The 12879-nt window shown below is 51.5% G+C and overlaps 1 protein-coding gene across 2 annotated transcripts in view; it reads right to left on the reverse strand.

Moving 5' to 3' along the window:
* The window catches only part of ALDH4A1 (aldehyde dehydrogenase 4 family member A1), a 31890-nt gene extending 19298 nt beyond the window's left edge, over nt 1–12592 (reverse strand). For both annotated transcript variants that reach the window (XM_017852060.1, XM_017852059.1), the window contains exon 1: nt 12256–12592. In XM_017852060.1, coding sequence (XP_017707549.1) covers nt 12256–12317 — 62 coding nt within the window. In that variant the 5' untranslated portion in view covers nt 12318–12592. The remainder of the gene's footprint in view (nt 1–12255) is intronic.
* Nucleotides 12593–12879: the final 287 nt, after the last annotated feature.

The following is a 12879-nucleotide window of genomic DNA, read 5'->3' on the forward strand; positions in this document are numbered from 1 at the left end:
ATGCAAAACCATGTTTAAAGTATTTTGCACACGCAAAGCGTTACTCTCCCTTTCTTCTCCCACAAGGCAGGCTTTATCCCAAAAAGACCCAAATTCCTTCTCTTTCTAAGCTGAAAGGGCAGCACATTCTAGAACACAGTCTCCTCAGAATGTGAACCAGCTGAGATCCTCTTGGCACAAAGGGCTGAGAGCTCCGGGTGGGCAGGAATGTCCAAGATGTGGACCATGAACTTGGAGGGCTGCCCCAAGCTCAGCTCACCGACCCAGGAGGGCTGCCCTGAGCTCAGCTCAAGACCCGGGAGGGCTGGCCCTGGGGGTGAGGTGCTTGATTCCAGGGCACTGAATCTCAAGAACTCCTTGCTCAAATCCTCTGACCTCTTTCCACCACCCCCGACCACATCTGAGGGTCACAAGGTGGGAGGTCAGGTGGCTCAAAGCTAGGACGCTGGGGTCAGTCATTCCAGAGCTGGAGCCTCAGCTCTGCCACCTCCCAGCTGTGGGACTTCCCCTTCAGGCCTGTTTCCCCCTCTGTAAATGAGAAGAATCATGATGACAAAGTCAGCTAATGTCCAAAGGGCACTTGAAATTGACAAACTTCCCATCTACCGTGGCCTCAGATGGGCCCCACCAGCCACCTCTCTACAGAAATAAGGTCATTTCGGTCCTAAAAGGAAAATGACTAGTTCAAGATCAAGAGTAGGAGAAACCTGCTCTTGAGTCCAGAAGGCCCAGATATCATCTCTCTCGGGTGTCAATGACCCCAGACAACCCAGAACAGCTGGAGGTGCACAGGTGGGGCTCACTGGTCGGCACAATGAGGGAAAACACACAGCGTGAGGAACCACAGGGCATCTCAGTAAGATGCTGTTAGGAAACCCATGGGGTTTGGCAGGGTGACTTGAGGAGGGTTTAAGGAAGCCAGGGTTAGCTCTGGATTGGCTGCTGTCAGAAAGTGGGGGTGAGGCTGACTGGGAAAAAAGGAACATTTACCAAGATGTTTGGTGCTTTGTGGGTGGCACAGAGATCTCGTTTTTGTCTGTGCTTAGACAAAAGTCATGAAGAGGAGGCCGGGCGCGGTGGCTCACACCTGTAATCAAAGCAGTTTGGGAGGCCAAGGTGGGCGGATCACTTGAGGTCAGGAGTTTGAGACCAGCCTGGCCAATATGGTAAAACCCCGTCTCTACTAAAAATACAAAAATTAGCTGGGCATAGTGGCCTGCTCCTGTACTCCCAGCTACTTGGGAGGCTGAGGCAGGAGAATTGCTTGAACCTGGGAGGCAGAGGTTGCAGTGAGCCGAGATCATGCCACTGCACTCCAGCCTGGATGACAGAGCAAGATTCCGTCTCAAGGAAAAAGAAAAAAAAATCAGGAAGAGGGCTTATTGTGTCTCATCTGATCATAGTTTCAGAGGGACATGGCCTGAGGCTAGTGTTCTGAGATTGTTTATGCCCTATAGGAGACAGAATGGCCTGGCTATGAGTGTCAGAGGCCAGGAGTCTGGGGCTCAACGACCCAGCCAGGGAGGTCTGAAGGAAGGACACAAAACTATTCAGACCCTATGTTCATTCCGCAATGACTGATGACCTGCCGGGTCTCTGGTGTCATCTCAGACCCTGGAGATAAAGCAGTGAGAGAGACAGCAAGGCCTCTGGCTGCACACAGGTGATCTTCAGGGTGAGGCCTGGTCAGGAAACAAGCAAGGTAACTGTCAGGCCTCAGAGCCCAAGTCAAGCCATCGCACCCCCTGTGACTTGCAGGTATACACCCAGATGGCCTGAAGTAACTGAAGAACCACAAAAGAAGTGAAAATGCCCTGCCCCACTTTAACCGAGGACATTCCACCACAAAAGAAGTGAAAATGGCCGGTCCATGTCTTCAGTGATGACAATACCTTGTGAAAGTCCTTTTCCTGGCTCATCCTGACTCCAAAAGCTCCCCCACTGAGCACCTTGTGACCCCCACTCCTGCCCGCCAGAGAACAACCCCCCTTTGACTGTAATTTTCCTTTACCTACCTAAATCCTATAAAACGGCCCCACCCTTATCTCCCTTCGCTGACTCTCTTTTCGGACTCAGCCCGCCTGCACCCAGGTGAAATAAACAGCCATGTTGCTCACACAAAGCCTGTTTGGTGGTCTCTTCACACGGACACCCATGACAGTAACCACAGATGGTGAGCATGGCAATGAGTAAACAACGGGGAGAATAGGGCTGCTTCAGCCAGGGTGGTCAGGGAAGGCCTCTCTGAGGAGGTGACCCTGAGAGAGACTTAAAGGAGGCTTGAGAGGAGCTGGGAAGAGCATCCCAGGTAGAAGGAGGCCGAGGGAGGGGCTGAGGGGCCCGCATGGTTGAGGCAGAGGGAGACGCAGGGGCAGGGGCCAGTCCACCCAAGATCCTGGCAGGTAAAGTGAGTACATGGGACCTTCTCTCCCTCCCCATCCACATCCACCCTGGGCTGGCAGCTCTGCACGCCCCACCCCGACTTTGCCTCCCGCAAAGTGAGCACAGAAGACCTTCTCTCCACTCCCCTCCCCTCCCCATCAACCTCCACCCTGAGCCGTAGCTCTGCAGCCCCCCACCCCCACTCTGCCTCCCATTAGCTGTGTGACCTTGGGCAAGTCACTTGTCTTGAAGCCAGTTTCCCTCTGTAAAACACTGACACCCCCTCATGGGGTTACTATGGAGATCTGGTAACGATAAATACATTAAAATCTGCATTGCCCTCTCCCACCTACTGTTATGGGAAGAATGGAGAGGCAGCCATGAGTCTCCACAGTCCCTCAGGAAGGGGCAAAGGAGTACCAATCCCCTGGGACCATCTGGAAGCTTCTGACAGGGACCTCAGCTAAGCTCCTGACCATGCATTCTAGCAGCGCTCCAGGCCTCAACAGCACCACACCCACCACAGATGGTGAGCCAGATATCACCATGGACTCTTTGAGCGGAGAAGTGGAACTCTGTCCCAGTCTCCCTTTGGAGCCCAGGTCCTGGTGGACGGGAAAAGCGCAGGCCCCAGAAGCAGACAAATCTGGAAGCAAAGCTAACACCTGCTCTGTGACCTCAGTGCATTCTTAGAAAGTCTGCGAGCCTCAGTTTCCTCACCTGGAAAATGGGGACAATACTACTGAAAAGAGAAAAATAGCTCAGAGCAGTGTGAGCTATGCGAAGCATGCAAAATGTATGAGGCCCAGGGAGACACAAATACAGACCTGAGTCATGCCCTTTGCATCCACACCCGGTGGCAATTATTTCAAGGCATTTTGTTTCTGACTAGCTGCCTCATCCATTAATTTTATGATCCTGGAAAGCGTCACACAAAGAACAATGCACAGCCAATCAGTAGCTTTTTTTTTTTTTTGATTTGGAGTCTCATTCTGTAGCCCAGGCTGGAGTGCAATGGTGCCATCTCAGCTCACTGCAACCTCCACCTCCCGGGTTCAAGCAATTCTCCTCCCTCAGCCTCCCGAGTAGCTGGGATTACAGGTGCCCGCCACCACACCCAGCTCATTTTTGGTATTTTTAGTAGAGATTGAGTTTCACCATGTTAGCCAGGCTGGTCTCGAACTCCTGATCTCAAGTGATCCACCTGCTTTGGCCTCCCAAAGTGCTGGGATTACAGGCGGGAACTTGGCCAGTAGCTTATATTATTTTAATATAAATTTTTGGTAAATGACTTAGAAACTGCCTCTTTCCCCTGCACCTTAAAAAGCCCACTTGTTACTGCAGTTAATCAGAGTGTATATTCAGGGTAACTTGAATCTATGCTCCCCAGTGGCCATCCTCAACTTCAGTGCCTGAATAAACTACTTAATCCTACTTTCTGAATCTCACTATTTAAGGTTGACACGATGCACCTTGCAGGGTCATCAGGAGGATTAAAAGTGTTGGCCTTTCCTCACCCCTCCTGCTCTTGCTTTCCAAAGAAAATTGTAAAGGTCTCAGAATGCTATTTCATGGGCTCCCAGATGCCCCAAAAATCACAGCCTCAGGGGCTGGCCCAGGTACTCAGCAACTACTGGAGGAATACGCAGCACCATATTCCATCCCCAGGTTAAAACGTAGTAGGCAGGTTGCAGTGGTTCATGCCTATAATCCCAGCACTTTGGGAGGCCGAGGTGGGCAGATCGCTTGACGTCAGGAGTTCGAGACCAGCCTGGCCAATATGGTGAAACCCCATCTCTACTAAAAATACAAAAAAAAAAAAAAAAAAATTAGCCAGACGTGGTGGCGCACACCTATACACCCAGCTACTCAGGAGGCTGAGGCAGGAGGAGAATCACTTGAATCTGGGAGCTAGAGGTAGCAGTGAGCCCAGATCATGCCACTGCACTCCAGCCTGGGCAACAGAGCAAGACTCTGTCTCAAAATAAATAAATGAATGAATGAATGAATGAATGTAGTAGCAGCCAGTTCTCCTTTCTCCATTCCCTCTCAGGAAATGTCAGAGATAGAGATCCTGTAGGCCTCTCCCCCGCTTCCACAGGGCAGAGACCCAGATGCTCACTGTGACCTCAGGATCACATGCCCCCATGGCTTTCTCTGTGCCTGCAAGTCTCCAAGCACCGGCCCAGCTGTCCATCCATCAGTCTGAGTGTGGCCTGGAGAATAGACGCTAGTTCAAAGTTCAGCCCGAGTCAACTGCAGCTAAAAATAACCTAGGGACTCCCATCAATGTTTTCTTTTTTCTTTTTATGTTTTCATTCATGAACCATTTTGGACTAATGGGAGTATCCATTCACTGGCTGCTCGGGTGAAGGCAGAGATGAATCAGTCACAGGACTTGGGGCCTCTATAAGGATCCATGAGGACCTTCTTGGCATTCCTCATCCACTCATGCATTTATGCAGTCAGTACACATTTATTCCACATGACAAGGATGCAGAGATAAATCGGATCAGGTCAATAACAGCTCCCTCAATAATTCAGCACTCGTTTTCCAAGCACCCAGGAAGTACCTGGCTCTGGGCGGTGGATATGGACCCAACCCAACCTTTCTCAGAGCAGCCCTCAGTCCTCCCACTTAGGGAAAGTGGCACAAGACAGAGTCTGAATCTGACTCAGGTTTCCCTGAAGATCTGCAGTGCCCTTTCTGCTCGTGCTCTGCGCCTGAGACCTCAAGTTGGTCCCCCTCACCCTCTACAAGTGGGATCTGATCTGCGAAGGCCGTGCACCATTTCACCTCCTGCACCGGAAGATGTCAGGGCTACAAGTGCTGGGATCTGATCTGCGAAGGCCATGCACCATTTCACCTCCTGCAGCGGGAGACGGCAGGGCTGCAAGCACTGGGATCCAGTCCATGAAGGCCATGCACCGTTTCACCTCCTGTGGCGGGAGATGTCAGGGTTACAAGTACTGAGATATGATCTACAAAGGCCATGCACCGTTTCACCTCCTGCACCAGAGGTCAGGATTGCAAGGAGCTGTAGGCCAGCCAGTGCAGCTTCAGAAATCTACAAAGGGAAAAACTGAAAAGACACAGAGGGCCTGGCCTCCACCTTGTCCAAGACACCTGGTCCGAGCTACTATTCACTTTCACCTGGACTCATGCCATGCCAGTCCTGCTCCAGTCTCCAAGTCCTTCAAGTCGACACCACAACCAAAGTTAACATGGAAATCTGATCATTAGAGAGATGGCACAGTGGGGAGCTCAGTGAGAAACTACTCAGTGGCTTCTCATTTCTTCTAAAATAAAGACATCAGAATCCTTACCAAGGCCTCCAAATGTATTCCCCGTCACTCTGCCCCATTTGCTGCAACCCAGCCACCCCGGTCTTTTCTGGGGTCCCCCCTGCTTGAGATGGCCTCCACTGGTCCAACCTCACACAGCTGGAATGGGGCTCCTATCGGACCCTCTCATAGCTCTAGACTTTTCTGGAAGCACTAGTGACAACCCTATTATAGAGCTCTGACTGACCATCTGTGTGCCCACCAGGCCACAGGCTCCACACAGCCAGCCCATACCCATTCCATTCACCACTAGGCACCCCGAGCCTAACACACTGACCAGCCACAGTAAGCACCTGAGAAATACAATCAATGTATGAGTGTCAGAGCTGATGCCAGGCCCCCCCAGGACTGGACTCCAAGGCCAATGCTGTTCTGCTATCACCTGGGGCTGCACACAGGCCCCTTGGGTTCCCGAGTGGCTAGGGTGAGGGGTTGCCAAGGACAAGGAGAGGAGAAATTGAAAGGAAATTATCTTTGCTTCATTTAGCCTCCTGGATTGTCCACCTGTTATCTGGAGCCTGATAAGGCTAATCCTCCGTATCACTGAGATAAAGGCAACACCAGGTGAGCAGAGAAAGTGCAGTGCCCAGGGCAGGGCCGGGAGGGAAAGAAAGGCCTGGCCGGGCACAGTGGCTCACGCCTGTAATCCCAAAACTTTGGGAGACTGAGGCAGGTGGATCACTTGAGGTCAGGAGTTGGAAACCAGCCTGGCCAACATGGTGAAACATCGTCTCTATTAAAAATATAAAAATTAGCTGGGCGTGGTGGCTGTAATCCCATCTACCTGGGAGGCTGAGGAAGAAGAATTGCTTGAACCCGGGAAGCAGAGGTTGGAGTGAGCCAAAATCATGTCACTGCACTCCAGCCTGGGCAACACAGCAAGACGCTGTCTCAAAAAAAAAAAAAAAAAAAAAAGGAAAGACCCGACACCAGACGCCAGGGATGAACTGCTTCAGCCACGGCCCAGCAAACATCAGGCGTTTGTCAAACACTTGCCACCACATACCAAGCACTAACCTAAGTGAGACAGGATCATCTCACTGAATCCACCACACAAATGTATGAGGGAGGCATGACAGGTTGAGCATCGCTGATCCAAAAATCCAAAATCTGAAATACTCTAAAATCTGAAACTTTTCTGAGTGCCAACATGATGCTCAAAGGAAATGCTCATTGGAGCATTTTGGACTTTGGAACTTGGGAGGAGGGATGCTCAACTGGTTCAGCAAATTCTCCAAAATCCAAGAAAGTCCAATATACAAAACACTTTCGGCCGGGCGCAGTGGCTCATGCCTGTAATCCCAGCACTTTGGGATCCCCTGGGGTCCCCTCTGCTTGAGATGGCCTCCACTGGTCCAACCTCACACAGCTGGAACGGGGCTCCTGTCGGATCCTCTCAGGCCAAGGAGGGCAGATCGCTTGAGGTCAGGAATTTGAGACCAGCCTGGCCAACATGGCAAAACCCCATCTCTACTAAAAATACAAAAATTAGCTGGACGTGGTGGCGTGTGCCTGTAGTCCCAGCTACTTAGGAGGCTGAGGTAGGAAGATGGCTTGAGCCCAGGAGGTGAAGGTTGCCGAGAGCCGAGATCTTGCCATTATACTCCAGCCCGGGCGATAGCTCGAGACTCCATCTCAAAAAAATAAAAACCCAAAAAACAAAACACTCTGTTCTCAAGCATTTCAGATGAGGGATATTCAACCGCAGAATGATCTGTTTACAGATGAGGTTCCGAGTTACTCACTCCTGGCTCAGGTCACAGCTCATGAGTGACAGAGCAGGATTTGAACCCAGGTCTTCCTTACTCAGGAGACTTACAGTATGGCTGAAGCACCTGCAACATCTCAGAGGCCCAGGGTCAGGTGGGGTGATGGGACACTTTCATCCTCCTCACCATATAGCTAGAACCTCATTTCCACCTGAGGAAAGTGGCTGCCCCAAGGTGGGCAGTGACTTGCCCAAGGTCACTCAGCTGTCCACTGGCACTGCAGCTCAGCCCAGGGACTCTTCACTCCACACCATGACCTCTGTCAGGAGAGGGAAGGTTTGGGGATTAAGGAGCCTGCAAGAAGCGAAGTGTCTTCCATCCCCTGAGGGGCAGGGTCAAAACCCTAACAGAAGATCAGGCGCAGTGGCTCATGCCTATAATCCCAGCACTCTGGGAGGCCGAGGCAGGAGGATCACTTCAGCCCAGGAGGTTAAGACCATCCTGGCCAACATGGTGAAACCCCATCTCTACAAAAAAATACAAAAAGTAGCTGGGCATGGTGATGTGCGCCTGTAGTTCCAACTACTTGGGAGGCTGAGGTGGGAGGATGACTGAGCCCAGGAGGTTGAGGCTGCAGTGAGCGGAGACGGTGACACTGTACTCCAGCCTGGGCAACAGAGTGAGACCCTGTCTCCAAAACAACAACAATAATAATAACAGAAGGGGTTTGGCATCTGGGGTACTTGATTGGAATAAAGGGAAGAGACCGAGGACATCTGAGTTCCATACCTTCCCTCCTGCCACCATCCTTCACCGCTGGGACCCTGCTGTCTTCACATTCCTGATAGAAGATGATCACTCCAGGAAGCCCATTGGTGGGAGAGGGGATCATCACAACCGCAGCAGCACTTACTGAGTATTCCAGGTGCTGGGCACTCCAAAGTGCTTTTCATGTATGAGACCATTTAACCCACAGGACAATCCTATGAGGTGACTACTATTGTCATCTTTATTTTCCATATGAGAACATAAAGGAGCCCAGAGAGGGTGAGTAACCTGCCTGGGGCCACAGAGCTGCCAAGAGTTGGAGCCAGGATCCAAGCCATGCTGTATTCCCAGCTATCTCAATAGCAACTGTTCAATGCCTACTGTGTGCTGGGCCAGATGCGGGGCACAGGAGGCAGGCTGCTCCCAGGGGTGCCACTGCCAAGCACTGCCTCAATGGTGCTTTCGCTACTTTAGAAGTGTGAAGGTAATCACGTTTTAACTATTCTTCCACTCAAATACTCACAGAGCACACATTCGGTACCAGGCACCCAGGAAACCACTGGTCACATCACTGCTAATCCTTGCAGCCACCTGCTATGTGGCTGTTAATACAGCCCCATTTTGCAGATGAGGATACTGAAGGGACAGAAGCTGCCTTTCCAAGGCCACAAAGCACTGGATGGGCTCACCGAGGTGGCCGGCAGCACATTCCAGACCAAAGGCACTGCCCCAGCCACTGGTTGGAGGAGCTCAAGAGCAGAGAATGTGTAAGGAATGGTGGGAAATGCCAGCCACCGACCCAGGGCAAGCTGTGCCCATCCAAGGGCCGGGCAGACTGGGAAAAGCACTGGGTGCTTGTGATATTTTGAAAATTAAAGCATCAGGTAGCCTGAGAAGAGTCAAAAATCACCCAGGATCACTGCAGGGGACACGGTAGTAGCCAATTCTGGCCCATCAGCCCCCTGATGTCAGATGGGGTGAGCAGGAGTCACGTCTGGGTTTGGCACAAGAAGTAAGGAACAGAAATGAACTCTTATAAGCCTACTACATGCCTGGGCTGGCTATTAATCTGTATCCTGCCTGTTTCCAAAGAGAGCTGAGGACACCAATGGTAAAGCTGATTGAGAAAAGAACAGGAAGTCAGGGTTAAAGGAAAAAGAGGCAGTCAGTTGGGAGGCCTGGTGTTCACCAGCTCAAGGCCTTGGACAAGTTTTTCTCAATTTCCATGGCCCTCGGTTGTTTAATCTGTGAAATGGGGGTGGTAACCCCTACATCACAGGCTGCTGAGAGGCTGAGTAAAATAATCCACATGAAAAGTAAATGGCAGTCATTGTCATCAGCCGCCATCCCTGGGCCCACCTATAAAGGCCACACGTTTATGGTGATTGTCCTGAGGCTGGCTGTGATAAATATGGGTTGACAAGCAAGGGCTCACATGATAAGTTCATTCATTCCCTAAATGTTTGCCAAGGGCTTACCAGGTGCCATACACAGTTCCAGGGCCTGGGAATATACTGTAAGGCAGACAAGGGTATAAAGGGAAAAAACAAGCTACAATAAACTACTGGCAGATGAGCTTGTTTCTATGAGGGTTTTTTTTTTTTTAAAATCATATATATTCATGGAAAGTTAAAGGACATGAATCAAAATGTTAACAGTACAATTCCAGGTGATTTTCTTTTTTTTTTTTTTTTTTTTGCCCTATCTGTAGTTTTCACAATTGACATGCATTAAACTAAAAGAAAACATGCACCAAGGGTATTTTTTAAAACTGGCAGAGATTCCTGGCACTGAAGGCAAAAAAACAAAACACTAAGACACATCTCCCATACCCGTTCCTCAAAAGCAGTGGTTTTTCTCAGGACTAGAGTTTTACACATAGGACCCTGAGGGATGTCACTGAAAACACCCTGCAACTGTTTCCCCATAAATGCAGACACGGCGCGCCACAGGTGTGCCCTAAATGTTCGTTGAGTAAATGAACAAGTGATCAAATACCAAAGCTGTTGCTCTAGAGCAGTGGCTCTCAACCAGAGGTGATTTTTGTCCCCCAGGGAACATCTGGCAATGTCTGGGAACTTGTGTTTCCTGCTAGGGTCGGGACTTCTTTTATAACTGTCAGGGCCGGGGGTGCCCCTGACATGGAGTGGGCAAAGGCCAAGGACACACTGCTAAACATTCTACAGTGCACAGGACAGACTCCACAACAACAAAAATGTAGCCCCAAATGTGAATAGTGGTGAGGGTGAGAAATCCTGTCCAGGGCATGCGGCCAGCTGCTGCATCAAAGGGGTAACCTGAGCCCAGGGAACTGGTTGCGAAACGCTCTTTCTCTTTCCCCTCTCAATTCAGGAGGCCTCATAATTCAGAGCATAAATCTGGATTTAGACCAACTGTAATTTCAGTCATATATCTCTGAATGGCAGATCGTTTCCCATGATAATACAGGAATGAGACAGTACTTATCGGCTCGGTGTTAAGCCCGTGGTGCTTGATTGCTTGATAATTATTATTGTTGTTATCATGGGCTTACCTGTTAGAATATAGATTGCTTTCTACTAGATATTGGAGGTTTTCTTCTATGCATTTCTCCCCTATTAAGCTGAAAACTCCTCAAAGGCCCCACTCCATGTAAATTCCCTGGGTACTCCTCGCCTCTAGGGTGTTGAGTAGAGCATCAGCACTCGGTATAACACTGAACTCTATCAGCCCCATCTTCCTGGGCTTCAGAGTGCAGGGAAGGCCTGCAAATGGCATCGCACAGGGAGTATGGCAAGTGTGGCCCCAGTCTCAGCCTACAAGAGGAACTCTTCTGTCTCATGTCCTCTTCCTGCACCCTTTCCTATCCCCTCCCCACACACAGAGGACACACAGCAGGGTTGAAACTCACTTGTGTTCAGGGCACCACCAGGCCATCCCTTGGGGGAAGGGAGAGGGCCACTGATTAACTCAGAAAGGGCACAGCTCATCAGGAGAGAGACAGCCGCTAACAGCCCCGGAGGTCAAGCAAACAAAACTCAAATGGGAGGAGGAGCTGACCCACAGGTGCGCAGCCCCGCCAGACTAGGATGCCCTCCGGGGCAGGGTCTGTGTCCCACCCACCTCTCCAAACCTAGCTCCGAGCTGGAAGGGCTCTCTGAGAATATTTGTCACTGAGTGGGCAAGGATCCAGACACCCGGCTCCACAATGTCGGGGTTTGCAAATCTGGATTTGAAGGGCAGCTCCACCCCTGAACTGCTCCTGGGTTTCTCCACTATTTGGAATAATACCTGCCTCACAGGAGTGAGAAGTTTAAAAAGAGGTGATAATGATGATGATCGTGGCAATAATCACAACCGGGCACTGCCTTTGTGCCGGGCACTGTTCAGTGTACTCCCCGTGTAATAACCACTTAATCCTCATGGTAAGACACCTGCCAAGTGCCTGGCCAGCATTTGGTTCATTATAAGCACTCCATAAATATGATTATTCCACCTACAAGAAGAAAGGAGTCCCTCTTTTCTGTCCAACATTTAACTTGAAAAAAAAAGCGGGCGGCGGGGTGCGGAGGGGAGCGGAAAAGAGAGAGGCAGATATCCTGGTAGAAGGAGAGGAGGACTCAGGGAATCCGGGGCGGGATGGGCGCACTGAACGTGGGACGAGGGTGGGGGAAGTGAGATGTGTGGTGTGCTAAAAAAATAGAGGTGCCCCTCGGGGGAAGCTCGCAAATTGAGAAGATCCAGTATTAGGAGTGAGACGAGTGACTACAGAGGCTACTTTCCGAGCGTGGGAACCTGCAGGGCTCCCGAGGCACCCTACTCGGTCGCAGGATTCGGGAGAGGGGTCCCCTCGCTAAAGTAAGGTGACTACCTGAGGGAGGAGGCTAAGGGATCTCAGTGGGAGAAAGGCCTGTGTGGGGGTCGAAGGGGAGCCCCTGAGGAACCCGGCGGTGACCGAAGCAGCTTGGGGGTCCGGCAGGGAGGGAGTGCGGCGCGGGGGACGCCCAGTGACTCCCAGGTTCCCGGGCCCCAGGCGCGCGCTCGGGCTGCCCCGAGCCCCGTGCTCACTCACCCGGCTCCGGTCCAGGGACGGGACAGGAGGGCGCGGAGGAGCGCGGACGCCGGCAGCAGCATCTCTGGGTCGCTGCGGAGTTGTTTGCTGGATCGTCCGCCCAGGCGAGGCTAGAATGCACAGCCCCGTCCAGAGCGCACCACCTCGATCCGCGGGGGGAAACGGATCGCGCCGGCTGTCCTCCGAGCTCGAGATCACCCGAAGTTCCACTATATCTAGCTTCGGCTAATAAAAAGTGTCTCTTTGTGCCATAATAGGGGCAAAACACAACACAGGGGAAGGGAACCCGAAAGCGAAGTCCTGAAATGCATGAGTTTTCCCCTCCTCTCGTTATGGTATGACCCGAGAGGCGTGAACCCCTCCGACCAGTCAGAGTGACACACCAAAGCTTCTGAACCAATCAACGGAGCGGTCCTGCTGCAGCCTCCCAAAGTGGAGCAGAGAGGGGCTGAATAGAGCCAATGAGATAACCGGAATGGGACACGTGCTGAAGCGAGGCGGAAGGCCCTCTAGTGTGCGCCCGGCCCTCTAGTGTGCGCCCCGGGTCAGGTGGGCGTCCCCCTGACTTCTTTCAAGCTGCCAGTGGTTTGTGCGAGGCCGGAAACCTGTCCGCTACCAGACTCC

This window comes from Rhinopithecus bieti, unplaced genomic scaffold (assembly GCF_001698545.2).
Source record: "Rhinopithecus bieti isolate Rb0 unplaced genomic scaffold, ASM169854v2 scaffold_33652, whole genome shotgun sequence".
NCBI lineage: Eukaryota > Metazoa > Chordata > Mammalia > Primates > Cercopithecidae > Rhinopithecus > Rhinopithecus bieti.